The sequence below is a fragment of the Brienomyrus brachyistius genome, chromosome 5 (genome assembly GCF_023856365.1).
Source record: "Brienomyrus brachyistius isolate T26 chromosome 5, BBRACH_0.4, whole genome shotgun sequence".
In the NCBI taxonomy this organism is placed as follows: Eukaryota; Metazoa; Chordata; class Actinopteri; order Osteoglossiformes; family Mormyridae; genus Brienomyrus; species Brienomyrus brachyistius.
In genome coordinates this window covers 11,644,075-11,671,085 of record NC_064537.1, presented here as the reverse complement: position 1 = coordinate 11,671,085, position 27,011 = coordinate 11,644,075, and the positions used below count along the sequence as shown (strand labels likewise).

The 27,011-nt window shown below is 43.8% G+C and overlaps 2 protein-coding genes across 4 annotated transcripts in view; both read right to left on the bottom strand.

Moving 5' to 3' along the window:
* Window positions 1–1,174, bottom strand: part of LOC125742732 (E3 ubiquitin/ISG15 ligase TRIM25-like) — a 30,226-nt gene extending 29,052 nt beyond the window's left edge. Inside the window, exon 1 of the mRNA XM_049014997.1 lies at window positions 772–1,174. Coding sequence (XP_048870954.1) covers window positions 772–1,068 — 297 coding nt within the window. The 5' untranslated portion in view covers window positions 1,069–1,174. The remainder of the gene's footprint in view (window positions 1–771) is intronic.
* trim25 (tripartite motif containing 25) overlaps window positions 1–27,011 on the bottom strand; it is a 35,184-nt gene that overhangs the window by 8,012 nt on the left and 161 nt on the right. The window contains exons 2-14 of one of the 3 annotated variants that reach the window (XM_049014992.1): window positions 26,917–26,962; window positions 24,997–25,640; window positions 24,804–24,899; window positions 24,202–24,435; window positions 23,763–23,930; window positions 23,442–23,496; window positions 23,154–23,177; window positions 22,982–23,032; window positions 22,685–22,741; window positions 22,091–22,129; window positions 21,710–21,808; window positions 19,495–19,533; window positions 15,228–19,384 (exon numbers count right to left, since the gene is read on the bottom strand). In XM_049014992.1, the coding sequence (XP_048870949.1) occupies window positions 18,852–19,384; window positions 19,495–19,533; window positions 21,710–21,808; window positions 22,091–22,129; window positions 22,685–22,741; window positions 22,982–23,032; window positions 23,154–23,177; window positions 23,442–23,496; window positions 23,763–23,930; window positions 24,202–24,435; window positions 24,804–24,899; window positions 24,997–25,640; window positions 26,917–26,962 (2,085 nt within the window). In that variant the 3' untranslated portion in view covers window positions 15,228–18,851. Of the gene's footprint in view, window positions 1–15,227; window positions 19,385–19,494; window positions 19,534–21,709; window positions 21,809–22,090; window positions 22,130–22,684; window positions 22,742–22,981; window positions 23,033–23,153; window positions 23,178–23,441; window positions 23,497–23,762; window positions 23,931–24,201; window positions 24,436–24,803; window positions 24,900–24,996; window positions 25,641–26,916; window positions 26,963–27,011 lie in introns of those variants that run through there. The other 2 variants (XM_049014993.1, XM_049014994.1) reach the window with 2 other exon arrangements.

Sequence of the window (27,011 nt, the reverse complement as noted above, 5' to 3'; positions counted from 1 at the left end):
TCCCCGATTATCATTGACTCTGCATCCGGATCCCTGGTTCCAGAGCTTTCCTCAGTTGACTATATGTGTATAATCTCGTACCTTTCAGAGTGATCGCCTGGCATTAATGTTAGAAGAAGGTAGAACTAGAGAAGATGCTATCAGAATGATAACAATGTATTCCCCGAACAGGCCTGTTAACCCCCCCCACCCCCATTTATTCCCCATCTTCCCACACCCCCAACCTCTATAACTTCTAGCATTACACTTTGTGTCTGTATGATATTATATGGTAGTTACCTCATTATACCATGTTACTGATACTTATTTGGTTTATCAAAGCAAGCCCACTCTTTTCTTTTTCCTATAATGTTAGCATGCCCAGTGGGGGGGTTGGGGGGGCAGTCTGTTGACCTTGGACCCCAGAGGTTTTTTTTCTCCCTACTTTGGTTCCTCTCCTTCGTTGCCATCTGACTTTCTTTCTTTCGTTTCTTTGCCTTTCTTTCGTTTCTTTGCCTTTCCTTTTCCCCGCTTTTGTATTATTCGGTCTTAACGATGTTGGAATGTATCACGACACACCCATGCAACGCACCTTGGGCCGACACTGTTGTGAAAGGTGCTATATAAAAGGAACTGAATTGAATACCATGGGATGGATCAACTGGAAATGTGAACGTCAATAAATATGTTTTAATATTGTTCCTCGCAATACGACGCCATGCATGTTAGGCACGTCTTATATGCTTTGGTTTTCCCACAGACATCACAGGTAATTTCAGCCACTTCTGGTACCTTCTTATCCTCCACGTCCACATCGTTGGATCCTTCCAACCTCATATTAAACGTCTTCACTACGGTGTTGAGAACCGTGTTCTTCTTCAGCTCGGGCTTGGTGGAGAAGTGAGTCCGGCACTGTGGACAGTTAAAGCCTAGGGCCACCTGATCGCTATCCTGCCAGGTCTTATCCAGACAATCCTGGCAATAATTATGCCCGCATGGCGTGGTCACCGGGTTATCGAAGACGAAGAGGCATATGCTACAATTCAGCTCTTCCTCCAGGCTCAGCAGTGAATACATTTCATCAGACATAACGATGAACTTCAAACGTTCTGCCGTGAGACGAAAGTCAGCTGCCAGAGAAATTAAACTGAAATGAAACTGGTGGCCAGAATAATCAGGATAACAAACGACCGCCGATGTTACATTGCGGGAACCAAATTTGGCAGTCAGACACACTTATTTTCATGGAATAACAATAATTTCTTTATTTGGATCTGAAGGTATTTTTTTTACCTGAAAACAAGAGGAGCAGATAAGATACTTTTTGGGATTAGCAGTGGGATCAAAATACTTACATTAGTTAAATAAACAGCAACACATGATAAACAAGTATTGCTGAAAACATAGGCATATTACAATATATAAATGGAAACCTTAGTATGAATACTGATAAGCATATATTGCAAATTACTAGATACTTTTTCCATAAAAAACAGCTTACATAACAATGTATTCCCCGAACAGGCCTGTTAACCCCCCCCACCCCCATTTATTCCCCATCTTCCCACACCCCCAACCTCTATAACTTCTAGCATTACACTTTGTGTCTGTATGATATTATATGGTAGTTACCTCATTATACCATGTTACTGATACTTATTTGGTTTATCAAAGCAAGCCCACTCTTTTCTTTTTCCTATAATGTTAGCATGCCCAGTGGGGGGGTTGGGGGGGGCAGTCTGTTGACCTTGGACCCCAGAGGTTTTTTTTCTCCCTACTTTGGTTCCTCTCCTTCGTTGCCATCTGACTTTCTTTCTTTCGTTTCTTTGCCTTTCTTTCGTTTCTTTGCCTTTCCTTTTCCCCGCTTTTGTATTATTCGGTCTTAACGATGTTGGAATGTATCACGACACACCCATGCAACGCACATTGGGCCGACACTGTTGTGAAAGGTGCTATATAAAAGGAACTGAATTGAATACCATGGGATGGATCAACTGGAAATGTGAACGTCAATAAATATGTTTTGCCCGAATGCTCTGTGTTCATGTCACGACCTGATCGTGCTGTTTCTCCTGTATGCCTCCCCTTGTTTACCTCGTGTGGAATCCTCCTGGTTACCAGCTGTCCCTAGTTCTGTCTAATCATTCAGTGTATTTCAGTTTTTCCCTGTGAGTCTTCCCTGAGTCTGGTTATTAGCGTCTTAACATCACAAGTTCTCTGTGTTCCTGAGTGTGTCGCCCCCAGTAAATCCTGTGTTTTGCCCCCGTACCATTGGACTCTCGTGCCTGTTTCCCTGCCCCGCACTGCCATTACGGTTCCAGCCATGACACGTTACTCTGAAACCACTTATACCAATTTGTACCATTTTTCTCCAACAAAAATTCGGTAGTTAACTGTATTTCATTGTGTACGTCTTAATGTCCATGTCTTAAAATGTCATTCATATTATTTATATTCTTTATGTCTAAACATTTATATGCTACTTATTTCTCATTTGCACTATGACCTTTTCTGTGACATAATAGAAAGAACCACAACAGACACATCAATGGTATAACTCAGTAACTGCTATATAATATCATACAGACACATACTGTACAGATACATACAGACACCATTGTGATTTTCTTCTGAAATCAAAAGTTACTGATATTCTGCCATCTGAGCCATATTCATCACATACTCACCAACTTGTACTATTTCTAGAACTACTGGATGTTCATGTTTGAAAATGTCATTTATATAATTTATATTTGTTATATATTTATTTCTCCACAATGCCTGGAGCGATGAGGAGACGGAGGGGAACCTAGCGTTGGCGGTAGAGGGGGAAGCGCTCCAGGCCCTCCTCAGCCCGGTTCCTGATGAGCGGTAAATGCTCACCAGCCTGGTGGAGGTACTGGAATAACGGCTCATGGGTGGCTGTTGGCAGATGTAATCCGGGGTTCGATTCTTTTTTTTATTTTATTCTGCGGAGTATGAATGGAACATGATATGCGTGCTGCGCTGATGCAGGCACCGCATATGTTGTTTTGTATTCTGTTTCCGTTTACTTTAATTGGGTACTGTTATGTCCACCAATCGGGAAAAGGGGCGGGAGAGGAGACGCTGGCGGGAAAGAGGAGACGCTGGCGGGAAAGAGGAGACGCTGGCGGGAAAGAGGAGACGCTGGCGGGAAAGAGGAGACGCTGGCGGGAAAGAGGAGACGCTGGCGGGGAAGAGAGAAGCGGACAAGACTGCTCGTCTTGTGAGCGATTGTTTTCAAGCCGTGGAGCGGTAAGAAACAACAGCGTACCCAGTGAAGAGAGAGAAGCCGGCTGGAGCGGGAGTCGCAGGACTGCTCGTCTTGCGAGGGGCTCGCCATAAGCTGCGGACAGCGGCGAATCACCAGCACAGCGCTTCGGAGAGGGAGAATAAATTCGCCCTACAGGAGGGAAAGACTGTGGGACGAAAGAAAAATATTGCTTACTCCAGGATTTGGAGCACGCCTGAAATTGGGTGGACTGGTAGGCATATTATTTTATTTATTTTGTTTTTGCTCTTCAGAGTGAAGCGGCCATTTTTCCGTTTGTGGTCACTACGGACTCAAGCATCAACCAGGCCTGCCACGATCTTTTGCTTTAATTTTCTTCATATTTAAGTGTTTGATGGACTACCGGACTGAGGGTTATTGTATATTTGTTGTTGTTTTTGAATATATTTGAATGTATTATGTTTGGTGTCGATTAGTGTAATTTAGTAAATGTTTTAAAGTTAACTGCGTCATTGTGTATTGCGGAGAAGAAGATTGCACCGAACTTAGCCTATGCTGGCTTAGCACAGGCTCTGATTAGATCGCAACGCATAAGGAAAGGAGAGGACGAACGAAACCAGGGCCCCCCGGTTAGTGTTAATGCAGTGTACGACCCCATAGAGGGCCGACGGGGGCGCTACATAAATTGGAGGCACCGCTGGGATCTGCGTTGTGTTTATTAAAATTAACTGATAGTTAGGTGCGGTCTTCTTCTGTTTTAGAAAATTGCCAGGCGTTTGTCAAATGGAGTCCCAGTTATATTTAACGTTTCAGGGCGAGCTTGTTCGTTGGTGTCAGGGGGAAGGTCTTGAGGCTAACCATGCCTTCTTAGTGGTTGGAGTAGACGAGGAAGTTACCAGTCGGCAAATTGAGGAAGTACTTCAAGCCGTTCAGGGTTGCGGACGCGTGAGAGTGAGAGGTAAGACGTACAGTAAAGAGGCCGATTGCCTGATAGTCCTGTGCGAATGCTCGGAGGAGATAGACCTCTCGACTGCCCCCAGGGAAGTTAAATATATTGATGGAGCCCAAGTGTGGAAAATCGTAGTGGCTAACCCGGCTCCTATGGCTCCAAGTGGGTTCACAGAAAAATTGAAGGACCTTTTAATGACTGAAGGGAAAACGGTGGCTGATTTACGGAGCTATTGTGCTGCCAGTAGTTCTAAAAGGGACAGCGAGGAGTCACTTTTTGAAGTAATGGGAGAGTTGTTAAAACAGGTTTATAAGGGTCAGTCTGAGGGTCAGGGTTACCGCCGCCTCAGGGTCTTTTCAGGCATCACTCCCACTCCTGCAGGGGAGGAACCCTTGGAGTATTGGCTGGAGCAGGCAACTTTGATGGTAGAGGAGAGTGATTGTCCTGATAGAGAAAAGAGGCGTAGAATACTGGAAAGTTTGAGGGGCCCTGCTTTAGAGATTATCAGGGTTCTGAGATTCAGTAAACCTGAAGCCAAGCCCGAAGAATACCTGGAAGCTATGAACAGTGCTTTTGGGTCACCAGAATCTGGCGAGGATTTGTATTTTGCGTTCCGTCTTATGCAACAAAAATCTGGTGAGAAATTATCAGATTATCTTAGGAGACTGGAACCTTTCCTGGCAAAATTGGTAAAGAAAGGAGGAATATTGGTAAGGGATATGGATAGGGTAAGGGTAGAGCAGTTACTCAGAGGAGCAGTGGGCGCTGATTTGCTGTTATTACAATTGCGCCTCAAAGAGAGGAGGAATAACCCCCCTGCTTTTATTGACTTACTTACCGAGATTCGAGAAGAGGAAGAGTATGAAAAGTCACGGCAGCGAGTAAGTGTTAGGGTTCGTAATGTTGGAGCTCAAGAGGATTCTGTTGTGTCAGGATTTGAGATGCAGGAGTTAAAGGCTGATCTAAAGGCCTTGAAGGCTAAAGTAATAGCAAGATAGATGCTGTGGAAACACAAATTTTACCTTTGGAACCATTATCTGTGGATATGGACAGGTCAGATGTTGTTGCACTGCAGAAGAGAGTTAGTAGGCTTAAACAGAAAGTAAGGACATTAGAAGAGGACGGGGGACGATCGGTTTTGGCTAGTGCTGTGAAACCGATTTCAACCGAAGGCAGTTCACCATCTTCTTACAAGACATATGGCATGAGAGAGGCTGACCGTTTCTGTTACCGTTGTGGAGGAAACGGGCATATAGCTAGAAAGTGCATGTATCCAGAAAATGATAAGGAAGTCATAAAAAAACTGATAGCTTCACTGCGTAGAGCCAGGGAGAAACATAGTAATAGTGACCGAGAATCTGGGAACGAGGCATTGCATTGTTCTGTAAAAAAACAAGCCATACAGTTCAAGTCAGTAAATTCTGTGCCAAAAGGTTTAGTAGGGCCTGTATCTACAGTGCAGCTTAGGATTAATGGTCATTCGTGTGCAGCACTGTTGGATAGTGGGTCACAGGTAACTATTATCTTTGAGAAGTGGTATGCACAGTACTTGTCTAATGTCCCCATCCACCCTGTATCTGGTTTAGCCATATGGGGCCTTAGTGAAGCCAGTTATCCATACAAAGGCTATGTGGTGGTGGAGGTTCAGTTCCCAAAAGAGTTTACAGGTGCTCCTGAGACATTGTCTGTTCTGGCACTGATTTGCCCGGGTCCAATTACCCCAGATCAGACTCCAGTAATCTTAGGGACTAACGCCAGTTTGTTTCAGAGGCTCACTTCTTTGTGTCAGGGAGCACAGGGTGCAGTGTTGACGCGTGTTTTGAGGGCCACCGGTACGACTGATGCATGTGCCCCTGCGTTGCGTGGTTCAGATGATGTGATAGGTCAAGTGAGATGGACGGGGCCCGGTCCGTTAGCTATACCACCTCAAGAGAGTTGTTGTGCATTGTGCCACCTAGATTTTTGTCAACCAGTGTCCAAGGGCTTGCTGTTGACTGAGGCTTGTGATTCTATACCTTTGCCTCAAGGAATACTTCTGCAACCCATTGTTGCCCCAGTTTCGGCTGTAAAGGGAAGTAGTTTCTCGGTTCTACTGCAGAATGAAACCAAGAAGGAGGTTACGATACCGGAAGGTACACCATTGGGAATAGTGCATGAAGCAGATATAGCTGCTTCTCCTGTTAGAGCAAAGGGTTTGAGAGAAATGGATCCCAATCTTATTGATTTTGGAGACTCTCCCATTCCTTCTGAATGGAAAGAGAGGCTTAGATTAAAGTTGTCTGAAAGACGGCAGGTGTTTTCTGTACAGGAATGGGAGGTTGGGCTAGCAAGTGGTGTAACCCATCAAATTCGCTTATCGGATTCCCGACCTTTTCGAGAGAGGTCCCGACGTTTGGCCCCTGCTGACATTGAAGACGTACGTAGGCATCTGACCGACCTCTTGGGGGCAGGGATAATTAAAGAATCACGGAGCCCTTATGCGTCACCTATAGTGATAGCCAGGAAAAAGAATGGCAGTGTACGGATGTGTGTCGATTATAGAACTCTTAACCGTAAGACAATACCGGACCAGTACACTACTCCTCGTATTGAAGACGCACTGGATTGTCTGGCAGGGAGCCGGTGGTTTTCAGTGTTAGACCTTCGCAGTGGCTACTACCAAATAGCCATGGCGGAAGAGGATAAGGAGAAGACGGCGTTCATCTGTCCCTTAGGGTTTTACCAATTCGAGCGGATGCCACAGGGGGTCACGGGAGCCCCGGCGACATTCCAAAGATTGATGGAAAAGGCTGTAGGGGACATGAACCTTCTCCAGGTTTTGGTGTACTTGGATGATTTAATAGTGTTTGGAGCAACTTTGGAGGAGCATGAGGAGAGGCTTCTGAAGGTGTTGGACCGTTTAGAGGAGGTAGGATTGAAAATCTCATTGGATAAGTGTCAGTTCTGCCAACCTAAAGTTAGGTATGTGGGGCATATAGTCTCCGCGGATGGTATTGCTACTGACCCTGCAAAAGTGGAGGCTGTCACCTCATGGCCACAACCAACCGATCTAAAAACGCTGAGGTCGTTTTTGGGTTTTTGCGGCTATTACCGCAGATTTATCGCAAACTACTCCTCCATCATTAAACCTTTAACAGACCTCACTAAGGGGTATCCTCCCACACAAATGGGAAGAAAGCAAAAAGCTATGTGTGACCAGTCCTACTACAAGGAGTCAGAGCCATTTGGTGTCAGATGGACCGATGGTTGTACTCAGGCATTCCAAGAGGCGATTTCCCGCCTTACTCACGCGCCTGTACTTGCTTTTGCAGACCCCAGAAAACCATACGTGTTGCATATAGATGCCAGCCTAAATGGGTTAGGGGCAGTGTTGAATCAGGAGTACCCTGGAGGACTGAGGCCGGTTGCTTTTGCCAGCAGAGGGCTGAATGCAGCTGAGAAAAGATACCATATCCATCAGCTGGAATTCTTGGCACTGAAGTGGGCAGTTGTGGATAAGTTCCACAATTACCTGTATGGTGTGAGATTCACAGTAATGACTGATAACAACCCACTTACTTATGTTTTGACCACAGCAAAACTTAATGCTACTGGTCATAGATGGTTAGCTGCCCTCGCCACATATGATTTCGAAATAAAGTACCGCCCGGGAAAGAGAAATACGGATGCCGATTTGCTGTCTCGAAATGGGGCAGGGGAAGAGGACAGGTCTTGGAGGAATCTTTCCAGGGGTGAGGTAAAAGCTATTTGTGACCATGTGGAGGTACGCAAGTTACCTGAGAATCCTGTTTGTTTGGCAGAGAAGTTGGGAATTCCAGGAGAGGGTGTTCCCAACCTTTATTCCTGTGCCACCCATCTTGACTTAGGCCAGCTAGAACAGTTTACACAAGAGGACCTTAAGAAGGCCCAATTGGAGGATGGTGTTCTGAGGGTGGTAGAGGAGTTTGTGAGTACAGGTCAGTGGCCTTCCGATTTAAACAAAGCTCATCCAGAGATTTTACTTTTTAAGCGTGAAAGGGGAAGGTTGAAGGTAAAGGATGGTCTATTATTTAGAGTCACTCAGACTGTGTCTGGGAAAGAGATATGTCAGCTGTTATTGCCTGAAAAGTTCAGAATGCTTGTGGTCCGGGCATTACATGATGACATGGGACATTTGGGTATAGACAGAACTGTGGATTTAGTCAGGAATCGGTTCTACTGGCCAAAACTGGCCCAGACGGTAGAACAATATATAAAAAATTGTGGGAGATGTGTTGCCTGGAAGAGCCCTTACACCCGTGCAGCTCCCCTACATCAGATCGTTTCAGGTGGTCCCATGGAGTTAGTCTGCATTGATTTTCTATCACTTGATCCTGATGCAAAGGGGTTTGCTAACATATTAGTTGTCACTGATCACTTTAGCCGCTATGCTCAGGCTTATCCCACCAAAAATCAGAAGGCTATCACAGTGGCTAAGGTATTGGTGGAAAAGTTTTTCGTGCACTACGGGCTGCCGGCACGAATTCACTCAGATCAAGGTCGTGACTTTGAAAGTAGAGTGATTCGGGAGCTGTTGAGATCTTTGGGGATTCGTAAGTCACGAACAACACCATACCACCCACAGGGGGATCCGCAGCCTGAGCGTTTTAACCGAACTTTGCTATCAATGTTAGGGACATTGACATTAGCTCATAGAAGGCACTGGAGTCAACATGTGAATCAACTTGTGCATGCTTATAATAGCACAACGAATGATGCCACAGGGTTTTCTCCCTACTATCTGATGTTTGGTCGAGAAGCCAGGCTGCCGGTCGATGTGTGTTTTGGATCATATGGACATAGGGGGCAGAGTCATTCTCGTTATGTGGAGGAGTTAAAGAAGGATCTGCAGAGTGCTTTTCAGTTGGCTGCCAAGGCTGCTACCAAAGTGCATTTAAGGAATAAGAGGGCACATGATAAAGTGTTGCGCCATCAGGTTGTAGAAAAGGGTGATAGGGTGCTTATGGAAAACTTGGGGTTGAGAGGCAAAAGAAAACTGCATAGCCGGTGGAATCCGTCGCCTTATGTGGTAGTGGAGAAGATCCCTGATATTCCTGTGTATCGGATAAAGCCAGAGAGTGGCATGGGGAAAGTGCAGACTATTCACCGAAACCACTTGCTGCCTATTGGGTACATGGTTAGAATGCCTGATGAAAAGGATGTCGAGTTTCTAGGGCGAGGGCCTCGGACTCGTAACCAGCAGAAGGACGAGTTGGAGGGAAAGCGAGACTCAGAACATCAGAGTACGCAGGGTTTCTTGGCTGGGGAGACTAGTGAGTCGGAGGATGAGGTTGAACCATGTTGGAGGAATGTAAGATGCAAGCAACACCCCAAGCCGGAGTTTGAAAAAAGAATTGTGGAGCCTGTGGAAACTGTAGAGGATAACAATGAGCTCAGTGTAGAAACGAGTATGGGAGATGAGGTAGAGAGGACAGTTGTAGAGGTAGAGGGCTCTGTAGAAGAAACTGAAGAAGTGGAGGGTGAGGATGAGCATTTACCTTGTTCAGTTGTGAACCCGGTTTCCAAACGAACCATTAAGCCGGTCATTAGATTGACATATGATGAAGCTGGAAACCCCAGAGACCAACCGTTGACCATAGTTCATAGGGGGGTAGTAGTTAAGATTATGTGAAACTGGTTTAGTGAGATATAGGCTATTGAGGTCTCATAGGGACATGAAGACCATTAAAAAGGGGGGGGAGAGTGTAATCCGGGGTTCGATTCTTTTTTTTATTTTATTCTGCGGAGTATGAATGGAACATGATATGCGTGCTGCGCTGATGCAGGCACCGCATATGTTGTTTTGTATTCTGTTTCCGTTTACTTTAATTGGGTACTGTTATGTCCACCAATCGGGAAAAGGGGCGGGAGAGGAGACGCTGGCGGGAAAGAGGAGACGCTGGCGGGAAAGAGGAGACGCTGGCGGGGAAGAGAGAAGCGGACAAGACTGCTCGTCTTGTGAGCGACTGTTTTCAAGCCGTGGAGCGGTAAGAAACAACAGCGTACCCAGTGAAGAGAGAGAAGCCGGCTGGAGCGGGAGTCGCAGGACTGCTCGTCTTGCGAGGGGCTCGCCATAAGCTGCGGACAGCGGCGAATCACCAGCACAGCGCTTCGGAGAGGAAGAATAAATTCGCCCTACAGGAGGGAAAGACTGTGGGACGAAAGAAAAATATTGCTTACTCCAGGATTTGGAGCACGCCTGAAATTGGGTGGACTGGTAGGCATATTATTTTATTTATTTTGTTTTTGCTCTTCAGAGTGAAGCGGCCATTTTTCCGTTTGTGGTCACTACGGACTCAAGCATCAACCAGGCCTGCCACGATCTTTTGCTTTAATTTTCTTCATATTTAAGTGTTTGATGGACTACCGGACTGAGGGTTATTGTATATTTGTTGTTGTTTTTGAATATATTTGAATGTATTATGTTTGGTGTCGATTAGTGTAATTTAGTAAATGTTTTAAAGTTAACTGCGTCATTGTGTATTGCGGAGAAGAAGATTGCACCGAACTTAGCCTATGCTGGCTTAGCACAGGCTCTGATTAGATCGCAACGCATAAGGAAAGGAGAGGACGAACGAAACCAGGGCCCCCCGGTTAGTGTTAATGCAGTGTACGACCCCATAGAGGGCCGACGGGGGCGCTACACAGAGGTAGAGGGGGCAGAACTGGCGAACCAGCAGAAGGGGGACAGCGAGACCCTGGGAGTTGCATGGAGGAGCCACCCACAATTTCCCAGTGCCATACTGGAAGATCTGGCTGTCCAGCTACGAGTCCAGCTGACCAAGCAGGTCGTCTTGCAGGAGATTTGAATCATCGGTCTGGATTTGCAGGGCCACTATGGATGTGCTGGGAGCAGCTGCCTGCCTCAGTGTGACAGTGGTGGCCAGCGGTGGCCAGCGGTGGAGGATGAAGGCGCCCATATGTAGTGGGAAGGGAGCAGCCCGCAGCACTCTGTTAAAGAACACCAGTGACAAAGGCAAGCTGTCCAGGAGTTGGGACAGAGTAGCAGCAGGAACCTGATGGCTGAGGAACGGAACGAGCTCAAAGCCCTGCTGGACTTGTTCTGCTGATGTTAGCATGTCCAGCATCGGAGGAGGGAGCAGCTCCAGGGGTTTGAACCTGCTAGTGCAGGCCTTTATTTTTACGAAAACTGTCATAGTGTAAATGTCACAGCACTAAATGCGTAATCTGAGTTTTAAAAAGTTTTTTATACAATCAGTACAGTGGGATCTGTATTTACATTCACAACCCCTGTAACGTCCAATATCATAGCACTACTCTTAGAGCAGGGGTAGGGAACCTGATCCATGGAGGGCCGGTGCGGGTTTTTGGGATGGCCTCTCAATCAGCCAATAACAGTGGATTCCAAGAACTGGAGTTGAGAATCGCTGCTTTATTATTGGCTGACTGAGAGGGCATCCCAAAAACCCACACCGGCTCTCCATGGATCAGGTTCACTACCCCTGCCTTAGAGCAATCTGAGAAAAGTAATTAACATCGGCCTATATCGGTAAAAAAAATTTGAAAAAGTACTTTGTACAGTGAACAGTGAACAGTACAGTGAACTGCTGACCACATACAACCCTCCACGCTTGCTTCGCTCTCAAGCCATGGGATATCTGTTAGTGCCTAGGGTAGAAAGAGCTACGGCAGGCTGCAGAGCTTTCTCCTATAGAGCTCCTCAGCTGTGGAATGGTCTTCCACCGGATGTGCGGGTTTCAGGTTCACTCTCAATATTCAAGTCCAGACTAAAAACACACCTGTTTAGTTTAGCGTATAGGGACACTAGTTCTAGCCCTAGCTAACTCTTCACTCCCAGTCAGACCTGTAGTGTGAGGTGTAGAGCTGGGTGGGGATCGGTGCCATTGGCTTTGGATGAACTGGATTGTCAGTGCTGTCACTCTAGCTTTGCAATCTCTTGTGGAACTGGAGTGCTGACATTTCAGGGACTCCCCATGCCTGCATTCCCACTTGCCTCTCCCTCCTACTGATGCTGCCATAGCCATATCTGCCGGAGCTTGCACATTGCACTTCATATTGCACTCACCTAGCTTTTAGCACTGCCAATAGCCTCCTCTACTTTGCCTAATTGTACATTTTATTTCCCCTACTCTTCTTGGGGGGTGATGCCTGGAGACCTCAATCTATCAAGATATCCAGCACACCCGACCACCACCAGTGACGTCCCTGCATCCAGCTCGCCGTTCTGATCTTCCATGTATGACCCGCTGCCTTACCTCTGGTTGCCTGGCAATTGGAAGAAGACTTGGCTTCGGCATTGGCTTATCTTCCTTGCTCTCCTCTCTCTATTTGACTATCCCTGCCGCCCCCTGGAGGATGGGCTTCCCCTTTGAGTCTGGTCCCTCTCAAGGTTTCTTCCTTCTAGGGAGTTTTTCCTTGCCACTGTCGCCTATGGCTTACTCACTGGGGGCTTTGGGTGAGGATACTGTAAAGCGCTTTGAGACAATGTAATGTTGTGATAATGCGCTATATAAAAATAAATTTGTTGTTGTTGTTGTACTTGGCAAAATGAGCCCACACTTCAGGTCTGTATGCCATGGAACCTGTCTAACTCGGTAACAGTACTAGTCAACTAGGTTTACTAATGCTAAATGTTACCGCTACTTCTTGTCTGAGTTTACATTGTTGTAGAGGGAGAGTCAAATGTCAGAAAAAAATTAACACTGCTATATACTGCAGCATTTGAGGGTTTGAACACACCACAAAATGAACCACAACACTGAGTGCCACAATGGGAGGGTCACGGTGGGAGGGTCACGGCCTGCCCGGCCCCGTCTACTGCAGTTACCAAGATGAAAGCGCCGCACGGCCAGAGTTACAATAATATATCATTTTCAGTAGAGTCCCTATTCCTTTAATGTTTAGAAATGTGACCAAACTTTTTGATCAATAATATTATGTCTAAATTAATTCTCCCTCTCCAAACAGCTTCTTAAGGGCGCTCTTTACGTCCCATCTCCATTTCTCCACTGCTGTTAGTGGCCAGTTCTCCACAAGTGTCACAGGCAAGTCTCATCCGAGCTGGAAGCTTGTCCGGCGATGCTTTGCATCGCACCGTGTGGAATCACACTGCATCGCAATAGGGGTGAATCGTATCATATCACAGAAATAGTTGAATCATATGTAATCCGAACATTTAATGTATTGGATCGTTGGCAATGCATCGAGATGTGCACTGCATCCCTTCAGCGATGGAACTGCACTAAACTGTACGGCGCCTCATTGGGAAAAAGCCCCCCCCTCCCCCCATTTTATATTTTATGTAGTTGATCCCACAATAATTAAGATATGGTGGCCCTCCAGTGCGGCCATATGATTATGCTTCCTGTGATTTGTTAACATCTCAAGAAGCTCTGGCGAGCTACCAAATCACGACAGTATATTTTGCTGCTGACCCAGTGAGGTTCCTTGGTATTTTTCGCAGCTAGGGGAATTTGATATACTAGGGTCATTGCGATTGACCAGTTGTCCACCAATGAAATAAAGCATTATCCATTAATGATCTCATGATCAATCGAACTGGAAACACACCATGACTAGACGGTCGCAATGAACCGGTTGGTTGCCCCTGCTATAGAGTCCTACTGCACGTGTTACTGACAGAGGAGTTGCGGTCTGCCCAATGGTGAGTAAACTATACAACGATGGCACTTTTAATAAAGTCGATGGATCAGTCTTCTGTCTCTGCATTACTTGCCATTTATTCGGAGTTATAAAAGCCAATACCTGTTCATCGGCAATTAATTGGGGGCAGTGGTGGCTTACATGGTTAGGGAAGCGCACTCGTAATCAAAAGATTGCGATTGGTTCAAATCTCAGACCAGGAAGGCATCACTGAGGTACCCTGAGCAAGGTACCATACCTAGGTGCTGAATTATCTGCCCCCTGCTATGTCACATTATCACATATGGGTTAAACATAGAGAACATGTTGCGTTGTTGGTGGGCAGTGGTGGCTTGATGGTTAGGGAATAGCACTTGTAATCGAAAGATTACAGGTTCAAATCCCTGACCGGCAGGGTCCTGCTCCCCCGGGCACTGAATTAACTGCCCCCCTGCTAATATGTGGGTTAAATGCAGAGGACACATTTCATTGTTGTGTCAACAATGACAATTCTTCATCTGAATTAGCTCATATTAGCCGATAATATTTATCAGTTGGGCATTAATTAAAGGTACATTATGTTTTTGGCTAATGCTAACTTGTGTGTTGTAGCATCGACATGCAGACCTCAAGGAGCCAACAGTGAATGCCCTGCCCAATAAGCAAATAGCCCTTGTATGTTAAACGGGCAGTTCACTCCAAAAGTGGAAAAAGACGTGTTTTAGAGGGGCTTCACTGCCATCTATCCATCTAAGTCTGGGGCGGCCAGTCTTAACCAGAAAGGGCTGCTGTGTATACAGGTGTTCGCTGCAACTCCCTAATTAGATTTGTAAGGACTAATTGGACTGAAGGGTCCTCACACCTGGGTTTGATCAGCTGACCTAAAGTTTACCCCAAAAACCTGCATAAAGAATCCTGCATTGAGCTTGCCGGATAAACTAGGTTATGATGCCTAATAAGGCCAGTACAGATGTCGCTTATTGACTCAGCCACAGGATTCAAACCTGTATCCCACTCAGCACTACACCACCCTCAAAGAATTAGCCTGGCCTACCCCTGGTTTCAACCCAGATTCTTCAGCTCCACAGTACAATCTGCACTCACTCGAGCCACCCAGCTCCGCCGTAACTGTAGTAAGAATTGATTGAAAGGATATTTCACCATTTTATTGTTTTTATCCAACATGAAACTCCCTACTCTCTAGAATTTTATCATAGGCCTGCAAGAACCTGGACTTGGGACTTCACTTGGTTTTCATTGCATGCCACACATAGTGGACTTAAGTTTTTTTTAGCTACTTGGGGGGGGGGGGGGTGTTAAAAAGTAAGAAAGCTAAATACCATTTCAATTGATGTACGCAGGAACCCGGACACTGTCAATTTGTGAGAAAAAAATAAGGAACACTTCTTTAACACAGTAAAGCTTTATTTCATTTACAGATTTTTTTTAAAGGTCTGCGCTCTGCCAATGTATGTGGAATACAAACATGATTTAGAATCAGCATACAAGGTACATTTTATTATTACTGCCGTCCATTGATCCCTGGCAGATGCACGTTCTTTACCTGACACAAAACATACAAATAATGACATCTGTTATGAGCTAGAACATGAGTTCATTGTCTCTCAACAGAGGATTCTTGTATTCCCTCCAAAATCACCTAAGTGACTGTTACAATCCATCCTATCCATCTATTTTGTATGCCCGCTGTAGAATTTTGCTGTTACTTTGTTATAGTACGGGTTGCTCTCTTACATCGTAACACAGAAATTCTAGCTTGTGTGGCCTCCTGTAATAGTAACGGTAATTAGAAAATCACCCTGCCCTCACTCCCTATTGAGACCAAAAGGCAAGGCGTTATCCAATCAGCTACCAAAGAAGAGGAATCAGGCTACCAGAAGGTAGGATGATGAAGGAACAGAGTCGTTTGTCACTATTTTCTGGTTCCTGCCCTTTCATCGTGTGGCTCCTGCCTGGCCATGATCAAACAAGATCTACTGCCTTAGGCTCTGTAAAAAGGCTGGAATGACACCCAACCTTGAAGAAGGTTGAGAAAGCTGTGAGAACATCACCTGGGAATAAACTGCTTCCTCCCAAAGCGAGCGCCTCTGGTCTGGTTCATTGCTTAAAGCTGAAACAACAGAATCTATCGCCACTTAAATACTGCACACAAATATAATTGCGACAGAAATGAACATGACCTGTTTATTGGGCTGTATTTTCTCAAGCATGTCTAGAGGAAGGAGACCAGTGATAGGTACAGGGCCCAGTTCCCCTGTATCACAGTGGGCCACATGATGGCCAGGGGTCAACACCATGGCAAGCTGAGAGATATTTTGATTAAAATGGAATTACCACCATGGACATGTTACTTAAAAACAAAGCCTACATGGTGTTTTTTCCTCAGTCAAAATATTTTACCATGGAGTCTCGCCACATGCAGACAGGTTTACAATCCCCGGCGAAGACCGATGATGAGGCACAACCACCATCGTTTCACCTGCCTAGAGCCTCCATCTTCTCTAAATCCAAGCAGAGGTACGCAACATCAGCAGGGTCCACCAAATCTTTTTGGAAGCCGCTGCACTGACGCTCTAGAGGGTTAACGCCACCTCAACTTACCAGAAAATGCTGCTATCCAATGTATACAATTTACTCATTTAGTAAATGTTTTCATCCAAAATGACATACATTCTTTTGAGAAGACATGGTCAGACAGTCCTAGAGCAATGCATTGATAAATCAATAATAATAAACCTAGCTGGCGAACCACCACTTCTACGCTCAGGATACCAGGCCAGAAGAGCTTTTAGGAGCTTCTCCATTTCCTTTGATGGCCACACTCAGGGTGTGAAAACTGCATTTTCAGTTGCGCAGTGGAAGCTTAGTTTTGAGATACCTGTTACCATACTGATGTTTACTCATGTTACCCGGTCCAAGGCGCTGTACAGCTTCTCAGTGAAGCTCATAACAGAAGTAGCTGTTTGGACAAGACAGTAAAACGTCTGACTTTAAATCAAAGTTATTACTGTATCATTACCAGATGACACATATGGGATGATAAATGTGGGATTTAAGATGAAGTACCATGTAAATGCTTGCATTACTTTCACAAGCAAATTCATATGTAATAATCAATATCTGATTTCATTACTAGGTATATTACACTAGCAATGTTTGTATTTTTCCTCTTCCACCGATTCACATGTACTGGCTTTGTCCCAGCTTACTTCTGACAAACACTCAAATCCTGGGCTGTATTATCAATGCCCACCATTTGGTTGCGGTTTCTGGAATTTGCACATGACCTCAGCCCATGCAATGTCCTGTCCTTTGTGTCTCCGCTGGACAAGCGTGCCTTTGTTATTGGATGGAGGGATGCTGCTCCACCCGCACCCAATGGCCGAGTGATCAAATGCCCTGTTTAAAAGAGGAAGATATTCTATCCATGGCACTGCGTATAAATTTCAGAGTACGGGGTCCATTTCTAACATACTTTCATAACGCGGACGTGCTCATCGTACGCTGAACATCTACAGTTTCACCCGGACAAGCGTGATTCACTGCAAGTGATTTCCACAGTATTTAAAAATGTAGCCTAAGTGGTCTTTTGTCTCAATCCAAACATTCTGCCATGGACACAAGCAGGCCTCACCATAGATATGCTCGTCCAGGTTGGTGATCCCTGGCGGCGACCAATGATGTGGTACAACCACTGTATTCTCACCTGCCTAGAGCCTCTAACTTCTCTATATCCAAGCAGAGAGGTACGCAAGACCAGGCAGGGTCCAATAAATCATGATTTAATCGAGATCTCTTGCCTCTAGTGTTAGCTCCACTTCAACATACTGGAAAATGCTTCTGACCAGAATATGCAATTTACTTATTTGGCAGATACTTGTACCCAAAACCACATCCCTAAGAATAGAACCTTTAAAACAATTAACCAAATACATGTCCCCTCAACCACTAAAGCATTTCAACACCCAAATCTCAATATAAGCTAAACAACAAAGTCTGATTTCCGAAATCCTAATGAATGGGGCTTATTGCACCAGGAATCATTATTTTGAATGCATCACAATTCACATTTTATCTTTTCAAGTCAATCATGACGATAAACCTGGAAATTACCACCAAAATTGAACTGCTTCAAGTAAACATTAAGGATTTTGACTTTATTATTAATACACCAGATTCAAAAACCGACTGGATGTTCCACTGGGAGTCTGCATAATATGGAGGAGGTCTAATCTCTCCAGATGTAAAATAATTCTCAGCCTCCTCAGTTGCATAAAATTATGGATGTACAACGTGACCAGCATCACTGAACACATCAGTCATTCCAGTGTACATCAGTCATTCCTGTGAACACCAGTAACAAAAAGCATCTGGTTTCTGATTCCAGTACCTAGCTAGTGGACCACAAGTGCTATGCTCAGGGTACATGGCTTTGAGATACCTGTTAGCTTACTGATAATGTTTACTCATATTACCAAATTTTCACTTTACTCTAATTCAAAACCAGGTTTTCAGTTAGAAATATGAGTCTGACGAACATGATCTCAATGAAGCTCATAACAGAAGAGCCTGTTAGATAAAACAGTGCAAATTTCTGGCTTTAAACAGAAGTTATTACTGTATGATTACCACATGGCACATGTGGGATAACATATTTAAGATAAACAAAAAACAAAATAATTCGTAATAATCAATGTTTGATTTCACTTTCATATTTTTTCTTCTCCAGTAAGAGATTATTGTCCTAACTGCTAATTTTCAGCAAAAAGATTAGCGGTCAGTCCTGTTTGCCGTGTTATAAAGCTTTATTTTGCTAATGGTGCACTTCCAAACCCAAGATGAACCACAGATAAGACTAGTACTATACTGTTCCATAAAATGCAAGTATTATTTAACAGATTGCGAAAGTGCTGAATCCAAGTGCTCAAAATTAGGTACTAGCCTAAGTAGCATGAAAACTAGTAGCAGGCTGAAAGCATGCATTGGATAATTTGCACGGGCATCTACTCAGTTGATCATCTTACACAGAGTGACGTGAGAACCACTGGAGAAGATCCAGAAGGCTGGATAAACTGGCTGTGAGAAGCGCTGAATGAAAGTGTAGAAGGGGTAGGCCCTGTCAGCCACAGTGTAGAAGGTGACGGTGCCCTGATCGCAGTCCAGTAGGATGCCTACCCGACTGGGGTTGGGATTCTCCAGCACTATCTCCCTGCTGTTGTGCCAGGCAGAGAGCTTAATGTTGAACCACTCCACGCACCAGGACTGGCTGTTGCGGCCCAGCCGGCTGGCGGGGCCCTTGCGGTCGATGCTCTTGTAGGCCAGGCCGAGGCCGCAGAAATTGTTGCTGCTCATCTTGACCTCCCAGTACTGGCGTCCTTGAGAGAAGCCCCTGGTGCCCAGCACCTGGGAGCACACGGCGAAGCGGCCGGGCCCGTCGGGGTAAGGACTCGGCTCTTCAGACACCATGGCCTTCGTGAAATTCTCCAACAGGAGGATGCGCTTGTGGGCCGTCATGGGGTCCAGAGTCAGTTCAACGCCATCTGGTAAAAGGGTGGGAAGAATCAGTCACCGCACACCAACATTCCGGAATATTCCATCGAGTTACAAGGAGAAACAAACCTCCACGACTTTGAACAAGAGACAAACTCACATTTCAGTAGATCACTTCTTTTAGCGGCATTTCCTGGTTCTGAAGAAAAAAGTAATTATAAATGTTATGATCGATCTATATCTATAGGTATATAAAATATATCTATCACCACCAAAAAACAACTCCGAAATTAGCATGCTACTAAAAACTGAAACAACTAAACGACAAAGCGGTTATTGTTAATAATTTGAAATGGATGATTTCATTCCAATAATTCAAAATTGCCCAGCACAAGCTAGTCTAAAACATAGATTTGTTAGCTAACTACTGGTGTTACACTACTTACGATGGGACTATGCTCTGATGAAGCCATCGTAAGTGGAAAATACTGACCAAGTACATTACAACTATTATTACTAAATAAGTAAATAACTAGTGCTGTCGTAATGAATATCAATAATCCAGTAATCTATTGATTAATCTGACGATTCATCAAGTGATCATTTATAATATGTTATGCATTGCAATTGGGGCACGCTCAGTCACCATACAGTAAATTTAGGTACTAAAAATCACTTAAGTTGTTTTTTTGGACGGTGGAGAGGAACCAAAGGATCCACTGAAAACGAGCGCGTGTGCATGCACACACACACACACACACACACACACACACACACACACACACACACACACACACAAAGGGTGAACATGCAAACTCCACAAACACAAAGCGGCAGTGTGCAGCACCCACTGCGCCAACAGACTTGCACGGCGTGTAATATTAATACAGACATAGTTTTTCCAAGCACATGCAACTGTCACATCTCAAGGACCATGACTAATCTGCTGAGTTGAATCTGTCAATATGTTGTAGCAAAACAATTTCATTCAGTCACAGGAAACCAAAACTTTTTTTACAATTTGAATGACGGTTCCTTTTCAACATCACCAAGTATACAGTATGTTTGACAAAAAGTCTAAAGTTCACCGCTACTGCTTTTGCATGGACTTCGAGAAAATCAATCATTTACATCTTCGTTGTTAGAGGGGAGAAAAGCAAACAATAACTGGTCAGGTAGACAATTTGTCGTCTGCTGTATATATATTTTGTATTTCATAGATACGACACTGAGCACAAGCAAGCGATTTCACGACACTGTTTTGTGTCTGCTGCCAAACCCCAAGGCACCGGCAACTTTGACAGACCCTGTCGGTAGATTAGTTCTGTTTGGCCACATAGTTAATTTTCAACTTCTGAATATCGCTAAAATTCCGATTTCCAATGTCGTTCATCCCTAACACACAATACATCCACAAAAAAAATAAACAGGTTATATATACCGTATCACGTAAGATTATGAAGCCAAGACACAGGGCTTATTTTGCGATTATTTTGACATACAGGAATCGTAGACAGTAAATTATTTTTCAATTTAAATCAAAGTATTTGGCTAAACTCAGAAGAAAAAAAACAGACAATACATTGTTAAACACCGGACGAGATGCTTACACTCGTGATTGCTAGAGACTGGAAATGCAACTGCACAGACGCCGCCATCGCTCGTCGTCAGTAGAAATTATACAACAAATTACTCGTCGAGGAACGGATCATAATATGGAATATTATAAGACAGAGTACATCACTTGGTGAATGTAACCGCTAGGACATTACTGCAAAGATGTAACCAAAATAAGTGTTTCTGCACCTAATGTTAGCCTTGACGTCTCTGCATTGCTCTTATGTTAGCCCTGGTTATATGAAAACGTGCCTTATTCTGTAACTGTAACCAAGGATATAACTGGCTCCGTAGCCAAGCAGCATTCGGTCAGCTACATTTTCCAAAGGCTACTTTTACGGTATGAGCTTGGGGCGTCATGCCTGGATCTCCATCCTTGGCCAGATTTTGGGCTCTCTGCCATGAGTATATAAAACGCGGAGGCCAAAGAAATGGGGATCGGCGACTCCGGGCCCCGGAAGGGGAGGCACAATGATAGTAACTGGTTCCGAAAGACGATGCTTGGGACGCCCGCTGTGACGAATATCTGGATAAAAATCAGCGTAGTCTAGTATCTGAAGCTTTTGCTAAATGCTTAACGATTGCTATGCTGGAAATGAGGCCAAGTAAAATAAGGGGAATTAAATAGTATAATTCAGTTCTATGTACTACGTCTCTGAATAAATGAAACAAAACCGTAAATGTACATGTTGTGTGACGTCATAAAATCCAGAGCAAACTGAAAATCGGCACATATGGAAAACGGTGCTTCTGCTTACCATGGGGGATATAAAGGCCCAGGGCTTTTGGTGGCTCATCAATGTTCATTAAAGGAATGACTGGTTCTCGTGGAAGATGTGGTGGTTTCTTCTTAGTTTCTGAGAGAGATTAGTTTGTATCAGCTGGCAAACTTAACCAGACTCAAAATTTCCAATTTTCTCGGCATGTCGTATTATTCAGCTTCACAAATGCTCTGCAATTTTTTTGGGTGTTAAATGCAATCCATTGGTATTTTTCACACCACAAAAAAAAATGTGCAGTGGAATGCAAACTGGATCATCTCTTTCTTAAATGCAAATTGAAACAATTCTAAACTGTATGCGAAGGGTACAAATGTCATTTCAACTGAGAATCACAAAAGGGATGTAGAATGATCTTACTGTCAACTTTTTCACCCTTTATTTCCATGGGCTTGGGAACTGGAAGCAAGTATCAAAAAGAATAAGCGAGGGTGACACGTTCAGAAAGAAAATCCGTTTCCTGTGCAAAAGGATCCATCTTCATTGACAGTAATAGACAGGTGAACACGCTCATCCACAAACAGTGGCTTTAAAATAATATATGTATATATGCACAAGTTACAGCACTATGGACAGCAGGCATCTGTCAAAATTCAGCACCAAAGCAAAAACACCCAGATCTGTGCCCCGTGCGATGATTCGTGTAAAATTTCGGTTGCTTGTGTGTGTTTGTGCTCAAGCCCTGCCACTCACTCTCCATCTCTCCCTCTCTCTTACTCACTCACACACACACATTTGTAATTATAATTTTGTGGGGAATCTCCATTTATTTCTATGGGGAAAACTCTAATCCCAACATGATAACCTTAAAAACTAATGGGCTGGGTAGGGATTATTAAATTGTGGGGGCCATTTGGTCCCCACAATGTAATATAAACATAATTCAAACACACACACACCGCATCAAGTCATAGGTGTATGACTAATAGTGACGACTGACCCCTGAGAACTTACATGGAGACTTTTTCCTTGCGCCTTGTTGCCCAGGAGGCTGACGGATCATATCACGACCTAAACCCCCCGCCCAAAAAAAAATTAATTGCTTTGTTAGCTTGGTGACATTGCAGAGTCAAGACATGTCATGTTCTTCAATTCAAAAGCCAAGCTGGGACAAAAGTAAGGAGAAAGAACCGCTGACAACTAGAATTACTGGACTGTTACAACAAAAGGATGGAGTGAAGCTCCACTTCGCGAAATCCCTGAAATAAAAGGTGTATTTTTAAGTCATGGTGGAAACAGTTCGGCACTCACGTGTCCCGCGGACATCAGGCATTGTTGGATGGCGAACTTCTTTATTTCTATCTGCAGAGAATAAACATTGCAGCCCTGTTTACAAAATAAAACTTATTTCCCAGAAGGTGCGGATTAAAAAAAGTGCAGACTCAGCAAATCAAAATATCCTTATTTCTTTAATAAAACTCACCATCAACAGATGTGTTGCGAGTATCTGCCAAAAATGCAACTGTCAGAAGCATGCACACTTACCATCTATTTCTTACAGAACTGATATACAACAGGTAAACTACAAAATAGGTAAACTATACAAATACATGCACTGGCGCAAGAGAGAGACTGAGACTGAGGGGACACAACATGATCATTGAAATACAAAGGTCTGTGTGTTGGGGGAGGGGGGGTCAATGAAGCCAAATTAAATGGTGGTGGGGGGGCAGATCACCCCCCCGGTTCCTACACCCCTGAATATACATACCTGCATTCGGTAGCTGAGGCTGACGGGACAAATCATGACCTAAACCCCACCCCCCCAAAAGAAATATAAAAAATGTATTGCTGTAAGTTGGTTGCATAGTAGAATCAAGACATGTACAACCTTCTCAGAAGGTGCAGATTTTTAAAATCCTCCATCACCTGACCCAGGAAATCAAAACACCTTTATTTCTTTAATAAAACTCACCATGAACAAATGTGCTATTGTGAGTATCTACCAGAAATGCAAATGTCAGAAGTATGTACATTTATTTCTTACATTAGTCGTTTGCAATCAGAGGTAAACCACACTAATAGACATACCTGCATTCAGCAACTGAAGCCTCTTCTCAACCGGCTCTTTCAATAAGTTTTCAAAGAATTTTTTTAGAGCAAGTACGTAGTCCTCAGAGGCAATCACCTGTCTGGAATTGACACTGACTCTGGGCGCATATGGGTTAATGTCCACTGCTCGGGGTAGATTTACTTTAGCCTGAAATAGAGGAAAAATGCAACGCAATTGTTTTGTTACCATTTCATCTTTTAGCTGGTGCTTTTACACTGAAGTAAATAATGTCAGAGTATTTCAGAGTTCATAAATTTTGATCTTGTACTCTCATCAGCAGCGCCATTTAATTTAGAAACCCTTAAATTCTGTAACTGAATCACAACAGATTTTCTCTGTGTGTAACCAGGAACAGTGATGTGAATGTGATAAATACAGGTTATTCAGGTATATAATGTGCTTGTGGCCAGGAAAACACCTGCAGGAACATGAATGATTCCTTCTTGCCCAAGAGGCTCTCGATCTGACTTTTCGTTTCCTTCATCTGTTCCACGTTTAGGGCAAATCTCTTCATCAAAGACTGGATCTTCTCATTCCCGCTGTCTTGCTCTTGGTCCACAAGCTTCACGGCTTCCTGCTCACTTCTGTCAATGAGTTCCCGGATTTGCTGAAACTCACTCTCCAGAATCCTCTTCCTGCTACTGGCTGAATCCTGGAGTGGTGAACATGTGCCAGGGGACACAGAGCACAGGACAAGCGCTACACTCAGCAGGCAAAGTCAGAATCATGCATTGATATCTTATATGCTGGCCGGAGATAAGCAATACATTTAATAGAATTTGGTGCACTTTAATAAATGTAAAATTACTTTTATAATAAAAAGTATTGTTATAAAATAGCATTTGTTACTGAATGTCAGAATGTTTAAATACATAAATTCCCTCTACATACTGTACATTACTGTATTAACATAACTAGTAGACAAAACCCTACAGTGCAAGTAATTATGCATATAAAGAAGTTACTCAAACAAGTGTAATATCTCATTAAATAAAATCCAGCCTAATGAAAGACACCCACCTTCAGTACAAACTGCTGCTCCTTCATCTGACTGACAACTGTGTGGGTCTTCTCTATTTTTCCATCAAGATTATACATCATTTTCTTTAGCTCAGACTACAAAAATAAAGAATATGTTAATGTTAGTGTGAACGTTGTGCAGTTACGCTATATGCGTAATAAGCGTAACACATTACGAGAAATGTATATTTACTTCCTGGATGTTGCGACGTTCCTCTGGCTTGCAGATACTGCAGTTGTTGTGTTTTTCCTGAAGGCATACGACACAAATGCACTGGCTGTGCGTGCTGCAGTAAAACTCCATCATTTTGTTGTGAGTGAGGCAGATGCGCTCCTTGAGGTCTGACAGCGGATCTGTCATCTGATGTGTCGAAAAAATCGGATTTTCCTTATGCGGCCTCACATGCTCCTCGCAATACGACGCCATGCATGTTAGGCACGTCTTATATGCTTTGATTTCCCGACAGACATCACAGGTAATTTCAGCCACTTCTGGCACCTTCTTAACCTCCACGTCCACATCGTTGGATTCTTCCAACCTCAGCTTTAGCGTCTTCACTACGGTGTTGAGAACCGTGTTCTTCTTCAGCTCGGGCTTGGTGTAGAAATGAGTCCGGCACTGTGGACAGTTAAAGCCTAGAGCCACCTGATCGCTATCCTGCCAGGTCTTATCCAGACAATCCTGGCAAAAATTATGCCCGCATGGCGTGGTCACCGGGTTATCGAAGACGAAGAGGCATATGCTACAACTCAGCTCTTCCTCCAGGCTCAGCAGTGAATTCATTTCGTCGGCCATGACGAGGAGATCCAAGCGATCCGCTGTTAGACGAAAGTCAACTGCGAGTAGGAAACGAAACTGAAACTGTGGCGGCCAGCATAATCATCGCGACGAACTGCTGACGTTACATAGTGCCGACAACGTTTGCAGATTCTGCCTGCTATAATACTAAAATCAGATTAACTACTGACATATTATTTTTTTACAAGTTTATTTTCGTGGTCTACCCCGGAACAGAAATTTGAGAAAATGGTTGTTTGGATGGAGTTTCAAGGCCTAACAATAATGTATTTTATTCGATTAAGTTCTAATAGGTAAACAACAATAGATGGAAATAATACGCGGATAGACATTTTGAAATCACCGCTGGCATCGAAATACTTACATTAACAGACTAAATTTTCTACATCGGATGATAAACAAATGGGTCTAATGCTGAAAAATGAAACACCATTATTGATTACATTATATATAATGGAAAACGTTAAGGTGATGAATACAGATTAACATTTATAACCAACTATTTGATACGCATTAACGAAATCGGTTTAAGTCTTCCATGTAGGTAGCCTCAATTATTTTTTCCAGTACAGCCAATAACTAGGCTGTAGAAATCATGCACTAGCAAATAAAAGAAACATAAATATTTGTAGGTTATGAGGGGACAAAATGAGTGTAATAAGTACTATTAGCGACCACAAATTTTACCTGATTTTTCTTGTTAGGAGTAAAAGACAAAGTAGCTCTTAGACAATCCGGATCCCGCGGCGCCACCCTCGCCTGCTCAAACAGCGTTGGACATGCGTGTAGGTCTGTAGTGTTCGCAGATCATGCAGTCGCTTGGCATTCGCAGGTTATATAATGATTATCACTTGACTTGAGGGATTAACACCACCCTCCTGCCGTCGCTATTACCATTGTAAATGGCGTCTATGTATGTTCGTTCGTGGAAGGAAAAAAAAATTGTTGATCGGGCGTTACTTATTTTCTTTATAATGTATTTTCTACCAGAAGATATTTTTTGGGGTATTTGGATTTTTAACTTGCAGTCTACAAAACAGTGGTCCAGGAAGCATTTCACTACGTGTTGTACTTTGTATAACTATGTATGTGACAATTAAAGAATATTTGATAAATAATTACCTCGCGACTCCGTAACAAGCAAAGCAGTACAATGACTTAATGTAGTTTTCTAAAGTTACATTGTTTTTGGGTTACACCCTTTTAGTGTTGTGCTAAAGATTATATTGTCCGAGTACTATGTAGTTTTATATTCCATACAATATTCCATAGTTTTCAGTCAAAATTCTTACAAATCCAAGCAGCTGAACTCACCTTCCGCCTTCGATCTTTTAATTCCAGCTGAATTCAGCGCCCCCCACTGGATATATTAAATATAGAAACGTCTTCATAAATAAACAATGGGCATA